We start from the raw sequence: 20,302 nt of genomic DNA, 5'->3' as shown, positions 1-20,302 counted from the left end.
GACTGTTTGCAGATGTGTGAACATGATTGCCCAAGGGTTTTCTAATCATCAATTAGCCTTCTGAGCCAATGAGCAAACACATTGTACCATTAGAACACTGGAGTGATAGTTGCTGCAAATGGGCCTCTATACACCTATGTAGATATTACACCAAAAACCAGACATTTGCAGCTAGAACAGTCATTTACCACATTAGCAATGTATAGAGTGTATTTGTTTAAAGTTAGGACTAGTTTAAAGTTATCTTCATTGAAAAGTACAGTGCTTTTCCTTCAAAAAGAAGGCATTTCAATGTGACCCCAAACTTTTGAACGGTAGTATATATATATATATATATATATATATATATATGACTTGTAATATATAGGACAATTATAGAAATTGTCTATCTATCTATCTATATCTATATATATATATATATATATATATATATATATATATATATATAGATATATATATATATATATATATATATATATATATATATCATTTTTTAAGATACAATGCTATACACCTGAACCAGGTATTTCAGTCTCTCAGGATAAGACGGATGTGATATACACACTTTCAATCAGAAGGGTCCGAGTATGGAAATTGGGTATATATACAAATAATAATAAAAAAAAAAAAATATATATATATATATATATATATATATATATATCACTTCTTTTATGATACAATGCTATACATCTTAACCAAGTATTTTTGTCTCTCAGGATAAGACAGATGTGATATACACACTATCAGAAGTATAGGACTTGTATATCTGTACTGCACGTTTTGGTTCCGTGCACCCTTTTCTGTCCAATGCCTAATCTATCTTTCGCCCTCTCTATATTTCTCTCTCAATCACTAGATTTTTCTCCTCTCCGCTTTCCTAATCTTTTCTTTCCTTTCCCACAATATCTTCTCAGTAGTCTGTAGTACACAACAGCAGCTTGCGTTCTCTCTCTTTCTCTCTCTCTCTCTCTCCCTCTACACACTGCGTAGTGCGGTCATGTGACCACTTCTTTTAAAGCATTACCAACGTCACACAGGGGGTGGGCTAGTACAAGATCCCGGCTGATTGAATGTGTTCCGGGCATCATGGGAAAGCGCTTTTCCCGCCCAGGACACTTCCTGCTTTCTAGAATGGCGGCTGCCTTTTTAGAAAGCAAGAAAAAAAAATTTGAGCGGATTTCCAAAATTCCGAATTTGATCGGACTCGGATTTTTGGGAAAATCCGAACCGGATCCCATACCGGGCGAACCGGTTTGCTCATCTCTAGTGATTGGATAGCTGCAAGGGATTTTGGATCATCCCTTGCACCTGCCCAGTGACAGTACTGTAACTAAACATTGCAGTTGACATGTTTAGCAAATTTCTTTTTTTAATTATTTAGATTTAGTTTCAATAACAAAAAGATTTCATTTTGGAACAATAACAGTTCCAGGGATTTTGCATGTGCAAAGTTAGGCTCCATTTAAACAGAGCAAACCTGGCGAAACTCCGCCAGGTTTGCTCTGTGTGCACGGAGCCTTAAAATACAATAATGACAAAATAAACAATTGACTTCTGTGAGAGACTAAATGAACAAGCACTGTAACATGACAGTAGTAACTGTGCTGGTAGAAGGAGGAGGAGCTGAGCTATCTTCATCATGTATTGTCTATAGTGTGATCCATTGCTTACTGCCTCCAGCTAAACAATAGAGGTGTTACCTTTCATTACTTTCATTATAATCATTCCCTTTGATAGTAATGAAATGACTATTGACCCAATCTCCAGTGTACAAGGCACCGGTTAATAAGTGACACTCAGTTTCAGCCCATGGGGAAGACTTAGTGGCCAGCATGTAATGTCAATACTTTATATTATGTTTTTTTTTTTTTTTTTCCCATGCTGACCCACCAAGAGCCATACCATTTTTATTTTTCTCTTTAATGTAGGCATATAAGGGCTTGAGTTTTATGGAAAAAGTTGTATTGGCATCATTTAGCATACCATAGAAACATTTGATTATTTTTCTTAAATTTCTCTATTCACTGTGAGTAAAAAACAAACAAACAAACAAACAAACAAAAAACAGGGCATTCATAGGTTCTGCTTATTGGCTACATCGGATATCAAACTCCTGGGTCTATGCTATATTATCTTTTTGTACATCTTCTTTTAATGTATGGCGGTTGTACTGTAGCTGTGAGTGGGAAGGGAGATAAGTAGAGAGAGCAACTGCTCATCACTACTTTATCTGCAGCCCAGCTAGGGCTAGCAGAAGAAACCAGACGAGTTTGGTGGAACCTACAACACTATACTACACATACTTTATGTGCAGGAGACTGCACAGGTGCAGACATAATAGTGTGTTAGAGTTAACTGAATAATGTTCATATAGCTCTGAAACAAAAATAACAATGGTGTTTTATCCTTAACTATCTTTTTTTCCAATTTCAATTCCATTTCACTGTATATTTTACAGTATTTTAACTGGCTACATAATTAAGATGTCTAGCATGCATCAACTTCCACTCCAGCCTCTTTAAGATGAATAGCAATTTTACTACATGACCCTTGAGAACATCAGTACAGCAGTTTTCTTATACATTTAATCACCTGAGGAAAAAAATAAGAACATGTACAGAAATCTACATAGCCGGCATGTCTAAAGTCACCCACTCAGCATTTTTTTGAAGCAACACAGTACGTGGAAAATCTGTGCATTATAAGTACAGTGGCCGTACAAATGTTATTCCTGGCCTCTACTGATGGATAATTATACGTACACCATTTTTTTAAGACATGATAGCGCCGATATAATTATGCAATAGTCCCTGTGGTTGACACTTCTTCTACCAGATAATTGCTTGTGACATTCTGCTGAAAAGCAATAACAGAGGTCAGGGTCGAAGTAAAGAGTTAAATTTAGATTCTGGCTAGGACAGTACCTATTAAAGAACAATATATAAAAGAAATCCTAAAGCTTCTTTCAGTATTAATAAAAAAAAACAAAACAAAAACAATTTAAATCTTCTGCCCTCCATAAAGTCAGTTTATTTACGTACAGTATGCTTTGATTATATGTTAGAAATTATAATTTTTTTTTTAATTCTTTGGAAAACCTTTTTTTTACATTTCCCATAAGAAAATATGGAACTTTTTTGACAATATTTTGTAAAATGATTTTTTTAGTAAACGTAGATCTAACATACAGGCCCCCAATCACTCTATGGTCTATATTTATAGCATAGCAAGTCTAGAATATGGTTCATATAGCTTTTTAAATGGTTTAAAAGCGGTCCAATAAATATGACCCTTCAAATTGAATAAAAATACAGTGACGATCAGCAGAAGATAGTAGTGATCAATAATGAAATCCCCCATTAAAAGCTCCCCTTTAAGTGAATGGGCCATTGGGTAAAACTTGGACATACAATGCATTCTGTGTCTCGCTCTGTCTGATGGTGAAAGGAACCGACAAAGGTGACTTCTCTCCATGACTTCATATGTCCTAATGGGTAACAAATCAACTACAATGTACCCTCAACTATAATTTGGAGGCCATTATGAGGGTTCCTGATATTTCTAAGGTAGACACAAATTCATGGAAGTAAAATAAAAATTATTGTCAAGTCATAATGTATTATGTATCAAGGTATAATATTTTAGACTTCTTATTAATAGATAAGGGTGTAGACACATTTAGATACAGCCCTTTTTAAGGTACTAAATAAAATAATTATAATAAGACCAAACATGATTAGCTGAATGTGCTCTCATTGCTAAAATTATTTTAATAGAACTAAAAAAGAAACATGCCAACAAAACCAAAAACAGCATCAATAGCATCTAACCATTCTTCAGACATTAATAGGTTCAATGCAGGACAAATCTGCATAAAATGCTTCCGAATTAGGGATGGTCCGAAACTGCCAAACACTCAGCATCAGATTCCCGCTGTCTGCCTGCTCCGTGCAGCGGGTGGATACAGCGGGAGGACCGCCTGTAAAACTGGGATACAGCCTATGGCTATGGCTTTATCCCAGTTTTCCAGGTGGTCCTCCCACTGTATCCACCCTCTCCACGGAGAGGGCAGACAGCGGGAATCATTGCTGAGAGTTCGGGGTCGTAAGAACCCGAACCGAACTCCGTTCGGACCATCCCTATTCCGAATACTTGGCTAACTGCTACTGATGTTTTGGGTTTTGGCTAGTGTTGAGCAGAGTGGCGGAACTCTTTAGGTGCTGCAACGTTCTCCATTCTCAAAACATTGCCGAACTCAAACAGTTTGGCCTTTCCACTCAACTCTAGTTTTGGCTTTAATTTTTTTGTAATATTGTCTTTGACATTTAATAGGGTCTAAGGCTATGTTCACACAACGTCAAAAATGGAGAAAAAAGGTCTGATTTCGCTATTTAAATTGGAAGACAGATGCCCAATGCACACAATGCATTGAAAAATGGATGTTTTTGCTGCGGATGTCAAAATAATGAACATGAACATTATTTTCGGACGTCTTTTGCAAACAGCGGACGTTTTTAATTAGTTGTTCACACACAGTATTTCTTTTGTCACCGTTCTTTCTCCCTTTTTATTATTAAAGGGGTACTCCCGCGCAGGGGGGGGGGGACTTATGTGCTGGGACCGGGGAGGAGGTGGCCTAGGGAAAAGGAGTCCACTCACCTCCCCGGGTCCAGCGGCGGGTCCCGGCCACTTCCGGGTGTCTGACGTCTCAGGTCCGCTCAGACACCCGGAAGCGGCAGTGAACCGGGCACCGGAGCGCCGCGATGCGGGACCCGCCCTGGAACTTCTTTTCCCGAGTGGACGTCTTTTCCCGAGGCCACCTCCTCCCCGGTCCAAGCACAAAAGTGCCCTCCCGCTGGAGTACCCCTTTAAATTCAATGGACTTTTAAATTAAGACACACCCAAAGTACAATTAGTAATCCCAAACTAAAATAATGTGCAAACATCAGCCATTGCACTAAGGAGAGGCCAGGCTGCTAAAAAAAAGTCTGTTATTTTAGACTAAAAATAACGGACGTAATTTTAAAAGGAGCTGAAAAAACATTGTGTGAACATAGCCTACAACTGACATAGCTTATCGCCTTGTATACATCAAACCATTACAATTTTATTTATTTTTTTTTGGGGGGAGAACTACATTAAAGGGGTAGTAGGGTGTTTAAAAATTATTCACTAAATAACACACATTACAAAGTTATACAACTTTGTAATGTGTATTATGTAAGTGAATGCCCCCCTTCCCCGTGTTTCCCCACCCCCTGAAGTGTGGTGCAGTATACTCACCAGATTACTATCGATCCCGGCCGCCATCTCCTGATGAAGCCCATGTATGGGTGAAACTAGTTGAGGGGCTTGCGGCTGTATTTTAATTTCACTGCACTAGTAGTTTAGTTAGACAGTTATTATTTTGAAATAGTGAGTAGTCTGCAGCTACAAACACTATGTGTATTATGAAGTGAATATTTTGATGACTACTAGTAACAGTGGGTTTTTAAGTGTTACAACAATCACTTTGATTACATTTTATAAGAGAGCCAATAAAAGCTGCTGTTTTACTTTAGTGGAAGGTACTACTGGATGAGATTTGGGCTTTTGGCCCTTGCTAGTGTGTTCCAAATATTGACCATCCAGATTACCTTCTTGTAGGCACTTTAGGTTTTTTGTTTAGGCCGCCATCTTGGGTCAAACCTCGTTTGGCTAAACATAACTGTGCTCAGTTTATAATGACGTCCGTCATTTTGAGTCTAAAATAACAAAAGTAATTTAGCTGCCTGGCCTCCCCTTTGCAATGACGGCTGTTGGTACATTATTCTAGTTTGGGATTACTAATTTGCTTTAGGTGTGTCCATTAAATTTAATAGTAAAAACGGAGAAAGAACTGTGGAAAAAGAAAAACTGTGTGTGAAAAAGACTTCCGAAAATTATAAAATTTTTGTTTCCTCAAGATGCAGAGGATATACCATTGGCATTGGTATGAAACTAATATTAAAAACTCTTCTCTACATTATCCTTGAATATATTTTTATGTTTTAATCAGAATGTCCCTTAGCCATCTTTTATAAACTGAAATCTTCAAGCATGTTCATCAAAAAAGCAAGAAATGTTACAGCCAGAGGTTGCTTGGAAACGTCTTTTATTTGCATTTTTTCACCATAAAATGAAGTACTTCAAAATATTTAATCTCCATCTGACATGTGTTAATCTAATCAATGTCAATAATCATTAGAAAAGCATGCACCTTTAACTAACCAATAACACCTTAATAAAACCATATCTTATGTCTAATGGGAAGGTTTGTTCCTGATCAATAATTCTAATAAAATACTACTTACATCTTTCAAAAAAATTGATAAATCTTTACCCATAACGGTTAAGATGAATATTCTTTCCAAGGGCTATATACACTTTAATTACCACTCATGAAAAGAAATCCATACTTTTTGAAAGTCGTAATGGCTACCTGAAGTAGCATGTAAGTATTTAATATTGTATGCTAATATGTGTTATATGTGGTGAAAGCTAAGCTCTCTATATACTATATTGCTATATTACCAAGAAAGAAAAACAATTCTTGTGGTGGTCATTATCATTTCTTCATGAGAATCATCATTATCACTGTAATGTGTTTGTTTGTGTGTGTGTGTGTGTGTGTGTCTGTGTGTGTTTGTGTGTGTGTTTATACACACACACACACACACACGACAGACAGATTAAGAGTGACAGAGACATAAAAAAGAGACAGATAGACAGATAGGTGACAAATACTTAAAGTACATAGAGAGATGATAGATACATTAAAAGACAAACAAGAAATTTGGATTATTATGTTCCTTACTGTGAGAGGGTTTTGGTGTCACCAGAGCCCAGCATAATGACAGGCAGCTGTGATCCCGCAGCTGCCTGTCATTAACACCTTAAATGCTACAATGCATAGCGATCGCGGCATTAGAGGAAGTCAGTGAGAGGATAAGCACCTGTCACTGACTGACAGCCATGTGGCGGGGTTCCCTGTCACTTGTACTGACAGGTGGGGGTAAGACACCTCCATCCTGTTGGATCGGTGATCTATAGATGTACATCTGCTGTCAGCCAGACTCTATGTACAGATCGCTGATATTACTGATCAAGGCTATGCAATTGGTATATGCAATCTAATGATTGCATGTTTAACACTAAAATAAAAGCGTAAAAAAAGCAAAGTGTAATAAAAAAGTTTTTAACCCCTAGACAACCCTGGACATACAGTTACAGCATAGGTGTCTGTCACCAGATGACCCTGGACGTAACTGTACGTCCTGGGTCTCTAAGAAGCTATGAATATCGCTCCAGAGGGGAGCACGCTTCATAGCAGGTGGGGGGCAGCTGCAGTTAGCAGCCAGGCCCTCAAAGTTAATGACAGGCTGTAGCGATCGCGCTGCAGCCTGTCATTAACCCCTTAAAAGCTGTGATCGCCACAGGCATGCTCAATCAGCAGAGAGCCTATAACTGATCAATGCTATGCCTATGGCATAGCATGTGCAGTGTATGCAATCTAAGGATTGCATGTAAAAGTCCCCAAGGAGGCTTAACATGTGCACAAAAAAAAGTTTAAATGTTTTTAAAAACACCACAAAGCCCCTCTCCCTAATAAAACATTAAAATCACCCCTATGCTATTTTATAAATAAAACATATACAAATAATTAAATGAATAAACATTTTATATATCGTAGCGAGCATAATTGTCCGATCTATTAATATATAAAAATCGTCATTGCGAATGGCAAGCGGCGTAAACAAAAAGAGGGGGAAAAGAACCAGGATTGCAGATTTTTTTATACGAACAAATTCCCGGCACTCTATCAGCACTTCAATTGCAAAGTGATTTATTCATAATCGCAGGTGCACAAACATACACAAAGTCAGGACGCGTTTCGGCGTTGCCGCCTTTCTCAACTGCCTAATACACACTGGAGCGCTATCTGTACTTAAGTACCCTGCTTTCCTGGAGTCAATGTCATCTGTACGCTCCCACTACTTTTCATACTACTTTCATTCAGCTCAGACGACATTGGCACATACTTACATAGGCTTACCCGCAGATAGAGGAGTTTGAAAAACCACCACTCATTTGCAATAAGAGACCCCCGAACTTGCGTAGTACCCTAGTGAGAGCTGAAAGTAGTATGAAAAGTAGTGGGAGCGTACAGATGACATTGACTCCAGGAAAGCAGGGTACTTATCCATGTCTGCACTGTGCACAGTGCAGTAATGTAATTAAAGGCAGATTTTTCTTTCATCCTCAGACAGGAAAATCGTTTGAAATTAGAGGTTACCACACGTGTGACACTAAGAATGTCATTTATCTAATTAGATGTCCGTGTGGTAAACTCTATGTAGGGGAGACAATGCAGCCGATTAAAAGCAGAATATCAAAACACAAATCCACGATTAGATGCGGCAATACATTGCTCCCCATCCCACAACATTTTAGGGATTGCAATCATAATGTATCGCAATTACAGTTCCAAATAATCGAGAGAGTATAACCACCGAAGCGTGGAGGTGATATAAAAAAGCTGTTGCGTTGTAGAGAGGCGTATTGGATTCACACTTTGCGCACCCTGGAGCCTCGAGGGTTAAATCGCGAGTATGAGCTTTCAGCATTGATGTGAAAAAATGTTTCTGGACACTATGTATATATTTATTACACTAGTTGATACTTCCAAGATAGTTTTGTAATTTTGTACCGTTACGAATTTTGTACCGTTTTGTAGTTTTGTATTTTCATATTTATACACAGTTTTAACAAAAGTTTTTTCTACATATTTATTATAGGTCATGATAAGAGACTGAGGTATATGTGGGGTTGGCAATTATTCTTAATATCTTTATTGTTATATCCTTATTGTTATGTATATTTATGTTGTGTTATGTATTAATTCTTGTTCACATTGTTAGTTGTGGCTGTAATCTAATCTTAGATGAAGCCGCACTAATGGATTTGTTTATGTGTTGTCAAGACAACGGCTGACGTCATCTGGGAGCGCCGCACGAGAAGCGAGATGCGTCATCATTATGAGTAGAATTTCCTATAAGTAGAGATAGCGCTCCAGTGTGTATTAGGCAGTTGAGAAAGGCGGTAACGCCGAAACGCGTCCTGACTTTGTGTATGTTTGTGCACCTCCGATTATGAATAAATCACTTTGCAATTGAAGTGCTGATAGAGTGCCGGGAATTTGTTCGTGTGGAATTGTATTGGCATCCACAAGCACCAAGTCACAGAGTGCCGACAACTTGATTGAGATGCAGATTTTTTATAGTGATCAAAACGTCCGACCTACACAAATATGGTATTAATAAACGATCATGGAGTAAAAAATGACACCCCACACATCCCCCGTAGGTGAAAAATTAAAACCGTTATAAGAGTCACAATAGGACCATTTTATCAATAACTAATTGCAAAAAAAATAAGGATTTCATAAAAAAAAAATATAACATTAGAAAATCTAAACCAAAAGTTACCATATTGCATTCTTTTTTAACGATAACACAAATATATATTTTCATAAATAATATTTTGGTGGTTTCATCATACATGTTATGGTAGAATGAAAGGTGCCATTAGGCTATGTTCACACAACGTCCTTAAAAGAAAAAAGGCGCCCACTTTTTGTGTTTAAAAAGACGTCCGTTATTGCATAATTTTAATATGCTTGACTAAAATGCACTGAAGTCTATAGAATGACGGACGTCATTTTCACACATTGTATTGAATATGTCCGCCTCAAAAGACGTCCATCATTCAATACAATGTGTAAAAAGACATCTGTTATTCTATGACTTCAATGCATTTTAGTCAAGCAAATTAAAATGATGCAATAACGGATGTCTTTTTAAACACAGATGCCTATTTCCTTTTTAGGACATTGTTTCAACAAAGTACACCTATTCCTAAAAAAAAAAAAAAAAAAAAGCCCTTACATGGCCCTTTAGATAGAAAAATGAAAGCGCTAGAGCTCTTAGAAAGAGGAGGAAAAAACGAAAACGCAAAAATGAAAATTTGCACGGTCCACTGGGTAATTTTTGGCTTGGTCCTCAAAGGGTTAAAAGTTTAAAATACCTCCTTTCCCATTATAAAAGTAAAAATAAATAAATTAATAAAATTATTATATATCGTAGTATGCGGAATTATCCAAAATATTAAAATATAACATTACTGTTCTCGCACAGTGATTTGTGTTCTATTGCTGAGAACAATAGAATACAAGCCGGGATCAGCACCATTACGGCGCAGACCCCCGCCCGGCTCTGATGCAGGGACTGCTCCGCGATCGCATCGCGTGCAGGGGGGCATCCTGCTACCAGACCACAGGTATGGGGAAAAAAGTCTCTTAAATGCAGCTGTCAACTTGTGTGCACTGAAAGGGTTTTCTATGTGTATACTATGTGTATTATGTGTATACGCTTCGGCCGGGATCCTATAGGTAGCAATGGCATGAATATTTTAGTATAAATCATGGCCGTTGTATAATAATTTCCTATTTTGTCTCTTTTTACAGGTACATCAGTCACCAAGGTAACAGCAACAGATGCAGATGACCCAGTATATGGAAACAGTGCGAAACTGGTTTACAGTATATTGGAAGGCCAACCTTATTTTTCTATTGAACCTCATACAGGTATGTCTATAATATAATTAACCATAACAGAAAGGTCACATAAAAAAAAAAAATACTTCTATGGTCACCAAAGCATATAGAATAGAGATGAGTGCAATTTGAGCATGTTAGAGTGTGATTGCTCTGCATTTGAATACCAGTGGCTGAAGAAGTTGGATGCAGGTCCAGGTCTCGATGTAGAGATTCTTTAATAAATCTGCCTTTTGGCATGTAAGGCTATGTTCACACCCTGTTATATAACTGTAAAATACAGTCGTAATTTAACTACCAGGCAAAGTTCCCACAATGCTTTTTAAAGGCTGTTTTAGCAGCTGTCATTTTGAACAAAAATATGGTTGTATTTTGTAAATTTTGTACTCCACTTAAGAAAATGCAACCTTGTTAAATTCCTACCAATAATATAAGTATGTTTGTAATAGGTTTCTATTACATGAATTAGGCCTTTTGTCTGCAGCGCAGCCTGATTACTCCCTGGTCTTGAATCCTCTGTCCTCCCCCTCCCTACTGAGACCAAAGAGACATGATCTGTCTCTTCTGTTGCCAGGCAAGCTGTAACACTTTAACTGTAACCCCCCCACCACCACCACTGACATCACACCAATCAGTGAGCATCTAGCCAAGGAGAGGGGAAGCAACAAAACAGTGACAGCCTCCTAAACAGTATAGGGAAAAGGAAACACAGTTGTTTCATCTATCTCTTTATGGATGGATGGACGGACAGACAGACAGACAGACAGACAGACAGATAGATAGATAGATAGATAGATAGATAGATAGACAGAAAGATAGATATTTTGTTTACAGTGTGGGACTACGTTCACACAATGTGTTTTTTTTTTATTAAGCAACGGATTCCATGCAGCTGCACAGAAAACTCACATGTCTATTTTTGCAGCCGCTATTCATTGAAGAGCAGCCGCACAAAATACACTGTGCAGACAATGTAAAGTGCAGCTCCAGATGTACTTCACTTTCTCTTCTATGGCTAATTGAAGTGCGAGCACAACCGAATGTGCCCATTTTCCAAAGAAAAGGAAGTGATGTTAACCTGGCCGAAAGTGCAGTAGTGGAAAACGCACAGGTTCACACAACATACATTTTTTTTAATTTCTAACGGCTGTTGTTGCAGATTGCAACATTGCATTGTTTTCTATGGAATCCCATCTCCGGACATACTTTACATTGTCTACTATGTTTTTTGGAACACGGGCACACCCGAATTTGCCCACATTCCAATTTTAAGGAAATGAAGTTCATCTGGCCAATACTGCATAACCGGCTGGGTTAGAACTTCACAGACAGCAGCCGTTCTGTGACACAACCGTAGGGGGTGCAGTACAACTGATTTATAAAGTATAGGAGTGTGAGGGGATACTGTTCCTCAAGAGGCAATTAAGGGGTTATCTCCATTATATTTTTCCGAAGACCATCCTCAACAGAACCACAATGAACACTTCCCAACATTCCTTAAAGTTGTTCTTCTTTTAAAACTTACTTGTCCCCTATCCACAGGGGACTGTGGTTCATACACAGACTTGTGGCTCCATTCAAAACAAAAGAATTGTGGGTGATCTAGGGATTGCCAGGGGAGCAATTTCTTGTTTGTCCATATCCTGTTGATAGGGTACAAGTCAGTGAGTGGGTGTGAACCAAAAATGTAGTCTGCAAATAAAGGTATGTACAAGAGATAAGCCCCCTAATGTTAGTTCTTTGGGCGGAGAGCGGCAGCAGCTAAGCGCGCCCCCTCTCCATTTACTCTTCGCCACGGAATTCCGACGATCTTGCTCAGTGTGAACTGGCCCTTATAGTGGAAGATTTCTGAGGACACATCCACCCCAAGTATTTATACTCAGAAATACAGGGAAGAGGAATCGATGGCTCAAGGTGCTGCCAAATCTAGAGTTTACATGGGACTTTATACATACGTTTCTCTAGAATCTAATAAACATGAAAAAGTTACAAAGGAATATTTTTTGTCCAAACTAATCAAGATAAACACTTAGGCTTGAGGAGACTATTTTAATGGTAATTAGCATTCCGGGTAGTAGACAGATACACTCGGAGAATTAGAAGTAGCACACAATTATTGAAAGGTCAATGATCTTAAGCTGGATAGTGTAATACATTGCTACACGATTCTTTGCAATGCTTGTTAAAATCTAATAAATGCCTTGTCTAAAAGAACAAACTAGATAAGCATTTGATGGCATGAAGTTGATGGAATGTATAGTGTAGTATGTATTTTCCAGGAATTTGACCAATCACTGTTGTAAATGTCAAATGTCAACTATGTACTATAAAAATAGAAATATCAATTTATTAGCTGCAGATTTTTATACCACGAAATATTAAAATTCGGACTCAAACAAGAAGTGTAGGAAAGCCTGAATAAGATAAAGATTTGACTTAATTTTCTAAACTACCAGATCAAAAGTCTTAAGGCATCATTTTATTTCAGAAATGAAGGGGAAATGACATTTCTGAATACCCCAGCAAGTACTGGGTAAGGGGGCCTATCTTTTGGGCTATGTCTGGAACATAGTCGCTATCTTGAAATCCACCATGTTAGATCAATCAGATTTGCAATTTCCCCCTGTGGTTTAAAAGTTCTTAGCAAAGAAATTTGCTACAACAAGTCTGAAATTTTCCTGTGAGGCATAGATATTTGACATGTTCAATGTGTTGTCTGCAGTGCTAAACGCAGAGCTGAAGTTGAACATAAATCGATGTTCTGAGTTGATAACTTTTGAGCCACTAGAATCTGATTGTGCTAATCCATTTCTGGACAATTTTGGTCTTCTTTGATATGCTACATGACCAACTTCTCATTAGAAAAATATATCCTTGATTTAATATGGCAGATTTTATGATGGCCGCCATGTTCCAGACATAGTCTAAGAGATAGACCCCCTTATCCATTAGTTTAGAAAATGAATAAGTTTAGAAAATGAAAAGAACAATAAAGTGTGTGCAACTCAATGGAAACTTCCTGCACAAAGTTAGGTTGCATTCCTACGTCCCATAAAATTGACCATGGTCGCGGATCTGCAACCATGGACAATTTTAGGAACCATTCAAGTGAATGCAGCCATTCACACGATCCATGCCACAATCCCAACCACAAACCTCACCGCGAAAAAATAGGACATGTCCCAGTGCAGATCACGGCACGGATCCCCCCCCCACTGCTCAGCAGCAGAGATAATAGCAGAGGATAATGTGCACTCCTGTCATCACATCTGACAACTACTCAATTACTATCCCATGTAGGATGGCTTACATGTTCATCAGAAGTGACGTGGACTGCGCTGCCTTCTTCCACCACTTCCAGTGAGCGTGTGTAAGCTGGCCGGCAATGGGGGAGTAGGCGAGTAGTTGTATGGATGTTTATGTATATAAATAAATGTGTGTATCCGTGTGTGTGTGTGTCTGTATGTACTGTACATAGCTAGTATGTACTGTACACAACGTTTTTCTTGTCCGTTTATAATTCTTTAAAATTATGTCCGACATTTTGAGTCCAAAATAATGACCATTAATTTGCAGTTTGGGTGACCGTCAGTGCAATAACTGCCGTTGGTACATTATTCCAGTTTAGGTGGACTGATTGGCTTTTAGATGTGTCTTTAATCGAATCCATTAAATTTAATAGTAAAGACAATGAAAGGATGGTGAAAAAAGAAAAAAAATGTGTGCGAACAACTAAAAAATAAAGTCCATTGTTTGCAGAAGAGGTCCGAAAAAAATTGCCATGAACATTATTTCATGTGTGCCTCAAAAGACATCCATCATTTAATATACTGTGTGGAAATGACTTCCGTTACTCCATAGAATTCAGTGCAGTTAATTGTCAATTAAAATGATGCGATAACTGACATTTTTTTTTTAAAACAAAAAGCAGACACCTTTTTTTTATATATACTTAGTGTGAACATAGTCCATGAGTTAAAGGGGTTGGCCCCTTAAAATAGGTCAGTACAAAGTACTAGTAAGTGTGCTCAACGTATATAATGACAGCACCTCCCTGTGTACCTCATAGAGCTAAAATCAGACTCCCCTTCACCAGGCTGGGGTGTCCTGCTCTGTTTTGTTTCAGTCCACAAAATGGCTGACATGGAGGAGCATGTGACCATGCCCTGTCCACTGTGTTCTCCATAGACATATACAGGCTCAGTGGTGGACACTGGGGGGCGGGGCATGGTCACATGCTCCTCCATGTCAGCAATTTTATGGACCAAAACACCACAGAGCAGGGCAGCACAGCCTGGAGGAGGGGAGTCTGATATTAGCTCTATGAGGTACACAGGGAGCTGCTGTCAGTAAGTGCAGTGAGTACAGTAACTAAGGGTTCAAACCCACTTGCCGGATCTGCAGCGAGTCTCCTCGCTGCGTTTTTGCAGCGAGACTCGCTGCAGATCCCGGCCCTATAATTTCAATAGCAGAGAAACTCACAGCAGGGATGTACATCCCTGCTGCGATTTTGTCTGCAGCCCACCCCATTAACCCCCCCGGCCGCCGGACATTATACATTACTGGGTCCCCGTTCCTGCTTGCTTCGGGGCTCCCGGTGTCTACACGGCCCGCCCAGCCAATCAGTGCGCTGCGGCGGGGCAGCGCAATGATTTTACCGGGCGGAATGTGCCGGAAGCCGCCGAAGCAAGCAGGAGCGGGGACCCTATAATGTATACTGTATCCTGCCCGCCCCCCTGCAGCCCCGATCGCCCTCACCATTGCCACCAGCCCCCGGCCGCACGATCGCCCCCAGCCCCCGGCCGCACGATCACCCCCAACTGCACGATCGCCCGCCAGGGGCTGCGGGTGATCGTGCGGCCGGGGGCTGGGGGTGATCGTGCAGGCGGGGCTGGGGCAATGGTGCGGCCGGGGCTGCTGAGGCGATCGTGCGGCCGGGGGCGATCGTGCAGGCGGGGGCGATCGTGCAGGCGGGGGCTGGGGGCGATCGTGCGGCCGGGGCTGGGGGCAATGGTGCAGCCGGGGGCTGCGGGGGCGATCGTGCGGCCGGGGAATGGGGGCGATCGTGCGGACGGGGGCTGGGGGCGATCGTGCGGCCGGGGCTGGGGGCAATGGTGCGGCCGGGGGCTGCGGGGGCGATCGTGCGGCGGGGGCGATCGTGCGGGTGGGGGCCGGGGGCGATCGTGCGGCCGGGGGCTGGGGGCAATGGTGCGGCCGGGGGCTGCGAGCGATTGTGCAGCAGGGGGCTGGGGGCGATTTATGCAGCAGGGGGCTGGGGGCAATGGTGCGGCCGGGGGCTGGGGGCAATCGTGCGGCCGGGGGCTGGGGGCAATGGTGCGGCCGGGGGCTGCGGGCGATTGTGCAGCAGGGGGCTGGGGGCGATGGTGCCGGCGATCGGGGCTGCAGCGGGGCCGGCAGGATACAGTATACATTATAGGGTCCCCGCTTCTGCTTGCTTCGGCAGCTCCCGGCACGTTCCGCCCGGTAAAATCATTGCGCTGCCCCGCCGCAGCGCACTGATTGGCCGGGCGGGCTGTGAAGAGACCGGGAGCCTCGAAGCAAGCAGGAACGGGGACCCAGTAATGTATAATGGAAGATTTTTTTTATGTGTATGGAAATTTATAAAAGTGCATGAGTAGGTATATGTTCATATATTTTTGCATTTATATCTGGGAGGAAACTATATTTACTAATTACTCCCATAAATATTTATGGCTATATCCAAATATTGATATTGTGTCAAAAAGTTCTTTACCTTTTTCAAAATATCTTAACAATACAATAATAGAACTACAAGAAAAACCCTTTCTTCTCTAGATTCACTGACTTTTAAATAGAGTCTAAGCAGCCTGTTACCAATAATGATTATTACGTTTTTCAGACAGTTGCTCAATCACGCTCTCAACAATTCCTTCAGGCTTAGTCACCTCTTCAATAAGGTACAAGAACTGTTATACAGCGCTTGAAATGTGTATAAATCTGATTTAAGTCAGCCTGAAAATTAATAACTAAGAAAGGAAAAAAATATATACATAGTTGTGAGGGTGGTGGGAACAGGAGCTGTTCCTCTATACCCATATTTTCATACTTTGACAAATGGTTTATATAATGAGACACAACATCGACATTCAACATGATTAGAATAAGTCCCACTTGCTTTAAAGCAGACGTCCTAGCAATTTCAAAAAATACTTTTTTTTTCTCCCTTTTACATTCAAGCTTTCAGCTGAACAAAATAGATACCATTATGGCAGTGTAAGATATGTTATCGTGTGGTATTACTTGTTCTTCTTTCCAAGATGCAGTCTTAGATGACATCTGAACTATGATTGCTGATCTCTTTTAGTAATATTTGAAAGAATTTAAGATTATGATATGCTTGCACCAGTTTAGCTCCAGGGTTTGCTTTACTTAATATTTAGGTGAAATAGATTTGTCCATAGTAATGAATAATGTGTGTTATGGTTCCATTCCCAGTTACTTGTTGAATATCTTCAGTGTAGTGTTTATGGCTCGGTTTCCTTTCTGTTCAAAAATCTAGTCAAAGAAATAAATCTAAATAGAAACAAAAAAAGGTACAAACATAGAGACCAGATAGATAGATAGATAGATAGATAGATAGATAGATAGATAGATAGATAGATTGATTAAAAAAATAAAATTCCAGAAAATACATAGGTACATAGCAAACAATGACAATACTCCAATAGTTCTATTGAAGCACAATTTTCATTTTATTCACCCATATTTGTGTGATGTGCCAGCCCTCTTTCAGGGCACTTCTAAAATTATAATAATGTACCTTGCGAGTATAGGTTCCAATATGTTAGCATAATTGCAACCAATAATAAAGGATCTGATAAATAAAAAGTCTACAAGGCAGATAGCGTTATTCAAACTATAGCACAATAATGAAGTGCTAAGTGCATACAAGTGAAATTCATCATAAAGATTATGTCCAATACCAACAGACTTTGTCTATATCCTTAATCATGTAATTGTGAGACAGTGATGAAATGTGCGTTATATTAATTATAAACTGCTCACCCATAACAGATCTTGTGGCAGTATCTAAAAAGAGAAGCTTTTGGCTTTGACATTTAGAGAACATTACTGTGCTTGAATAAAAACAGTATAACCAGCCACAGAGGAGATATTCCTTATGTGTGTCTGCATCCTACGAGCTATATACCGGGGGTGTTGCTGGGATCCAAAAACTTCAGTCCCGAAGCATATGCTTTGTTACCCATGCTTCAACAAAAAATATAGCGTAGCTATATCACCAAACTCAATATAACATCTCGTCAAATAGATGACTGCTAATAAAGATGATTACAGTATATTGTTCTCCAAGTGCTTCCTACTCAGTATTGAGGCCCCATAGGGCTCCCCGACTGCTAAATATGTGTATACAGTAGCACACAGGGTGCTAGCTTGTTACTTCTAGCTGTACTTAGCTCAGCTTTCAGTTTGCAAATTGCGCTGGTAAAATGTAAGTTAAGCTGTGATTGGTTGGGCAAATCAGCTTTTGTTCTCTTTTTATTATCGGTAAATCTGACCTATTGTTTTTAGATGAAGTCAATTCTTAAAGGGTTTGTGCTGATAGGAAAACTAATCTCCCATGTGCTGGAATTGTTTTGATAACCCATTGTCCATGGTTACAAACCACCAAGGTGGGACAGACATGCTCAGTTCAGCTGCAGTCTCCAGGAAGTAATGGCAGTCTCCACTGAGCCTGCAAGCAAGAGGGATTGTGGGAAAGTGAGTGCACTGTTGTATGTCACTTTATGTAGGAAACAAAGATGGAATTAGATAAAGATAACTTTTGGGCACCAGTGTATTTGGAGTTAGGAATGTACCTGTATGTAATTGTTAAGCCTTACAAAGTTACTTTACTAAAACAATATGTATGTGCTACACATCTGCTTTTGCCACATTCTCTTTGTACTACAATCCTTTTAAAGTCCCAACTACTGTATACTGCCATAAAAAAAGAAATAAAAAATAATATGAAATAAAAATGTAGTGTTTTACCTGTTTCTGGCAATAATGGGACACGTCAACCTCTCTCTTGTAGTACATTCATTAGGATCTTTGACTTTTGCTTAATAATGTAATGTTTTTATGCTACTCCTTTTTTTCACAGATAAAAGTAACACCATTAACATCTACAGCTGCCTACAATGTGTTCAGTCTGCTTAGGAAGCTGTGAACAAGAACAATGTTTCAAGGTTTTAGCTAATATCTGTATTTTCAGTTTCCCATAATACATATTATAAATGGAGCATATGCAGCCTTAATATTTTTTTAGACTTTGTAACATGTATCATTAAAGGCATACTTTTTCTTCCAAGTAAACTGATGTCAGAAAGTTATATATATTTGTAATTTACTTTTATTTAAAAAATCTCTAGTCTTACCATACTTATCAGCTGCTTAATGCCCTGCAGGAAGTGATGTCTTCTTTTCAGTCTAGAGCACTAGCAAATCCCAATTGAAAACCTCTCTTGTTTTGGACAGTTTCTATCTCGTACAGAGGTGTCAGCAGAGAGCAATGGGTCAAACTGAAAGGAAAACACCACTTCCCACAGGGCATACAGCAGCTCATATGTATAGGAAAACTTGAGATTTTTAAATAGAAGTAAATTACAAATGTATATAACTTTCTGACACCAGTTGATTTTAAAGAAATATATTTCACCGGAGTACCCCTTCAAGTAATGCTTTCTGTAATGAGCTTGGCAGGATGCAATGATGTCTGTACCTCTCTTGTATAGCTTAGTGTATGTAAAGATTAAGAACTGAAGGGGCTTTCCCATGAAGGCAATCTATAAACAGGTCAAGCTCCTGGAACCCTTGGTGGTTGGACAAGGGCAAAAATTGAGCCCTGATATTTGAAAATACACTCTATTGATAGACAGTCCTGTCTATTGATAGACAGTCCTGTGGATAAGCTATCAATTGTTTTATCTTTGAAAACCAATTTCACTAGCAATGTCATTGCAGTCTCATGAACTGAATTCATTAATCAGATACTATAAGTCTGACTGATGTTCTTTACACAGATGTATATTTTTTGTGTTCATTACAGAGTTCTCATAAAAATATTGTTTTGCATTGCAAAGTGGCAAATTATCAGTGTACTATAGTATGTCAGGATAGGAACAATGCAAGTTCCATGTTTATCAAGACATCTATATTGATGTGACTCTTTCATACGAATTGCTCTCCGTATAGGAAATACAATGTAGTCAATACATTACACTGTATCAGCTGATCAGTTTGGGGTTAGAAATGATTTACTTTGAACCATAAATAACCATTTTGCCCTTGCCAAACACAGCTGATAAATGTGTATAAGTGACATTGAGCGGATCAAGAGAAATCAATCCACATCTGTACAATAAAGTATTTGGTGTCAACATGCTATAAAATTGTACACAGATTAGAAATAAAATTTCATTAACAATCCAATTTCCATATAACTATTAAAATTCACATTCAGTGACACATAAAGAAATATGTACTATGTATTCCTGCATATAAGACTACTTTTTAAACCAGGAAAATCTTCTCAAAAGTCAGGGCTTGTCATATATGTCGGGTGTCGTCTTATAGGGTGGGTGCTGAAAAACTTCAGAAACAAACTGAAGAATCTGTAGTCGC

The 20,302-nt window shown here is 39.4% G+C and overlaps 1 protein-coding gene across 1 annotated transcript in view; it reads left to right on the top strand.

Moving 5' to 3' along the window:
* LOC138789721 (cadherin-8) overlaps nucleotides 1–20,302 on the top strand; it is a 336,813-nt gene that overhangs the window by 195,415 nt on the left and 121,096 nt on the right. The window contains exon 4 of the mRNA XM_069968497.1: nucleotides 10,547–10,666. Coding sequence (XP_069824598.1) covers nucleotides 10,547–10,666 — 120 coding nt within the window. The remainder of the gene's footprint in view (nucleotides 1–10,546; nucleotides 10,667–20,302) is intronic.

Source organism: Dendropsophus ebraccatus, chromosome 4 (genome assembly GCF_027789765.1).
Source record: "Dendropsophus ebraccatus isolate aDenEbr1 chromosome 4, aDenEbr1.pat, whole genome shotgun sequence".
Classification (NCBI taxonomy): Eukaryota; Metazoa; Chordata; class Amphibia; order Anura; family Hylidae; genus Dendropsophus; species Dendropsophus ebraccatus.
The sequence above is the reverse complement of the archived record's forward strand: the minus strand, read 5'-3'. Positions and strand labels throughout refer to the sequence as shown.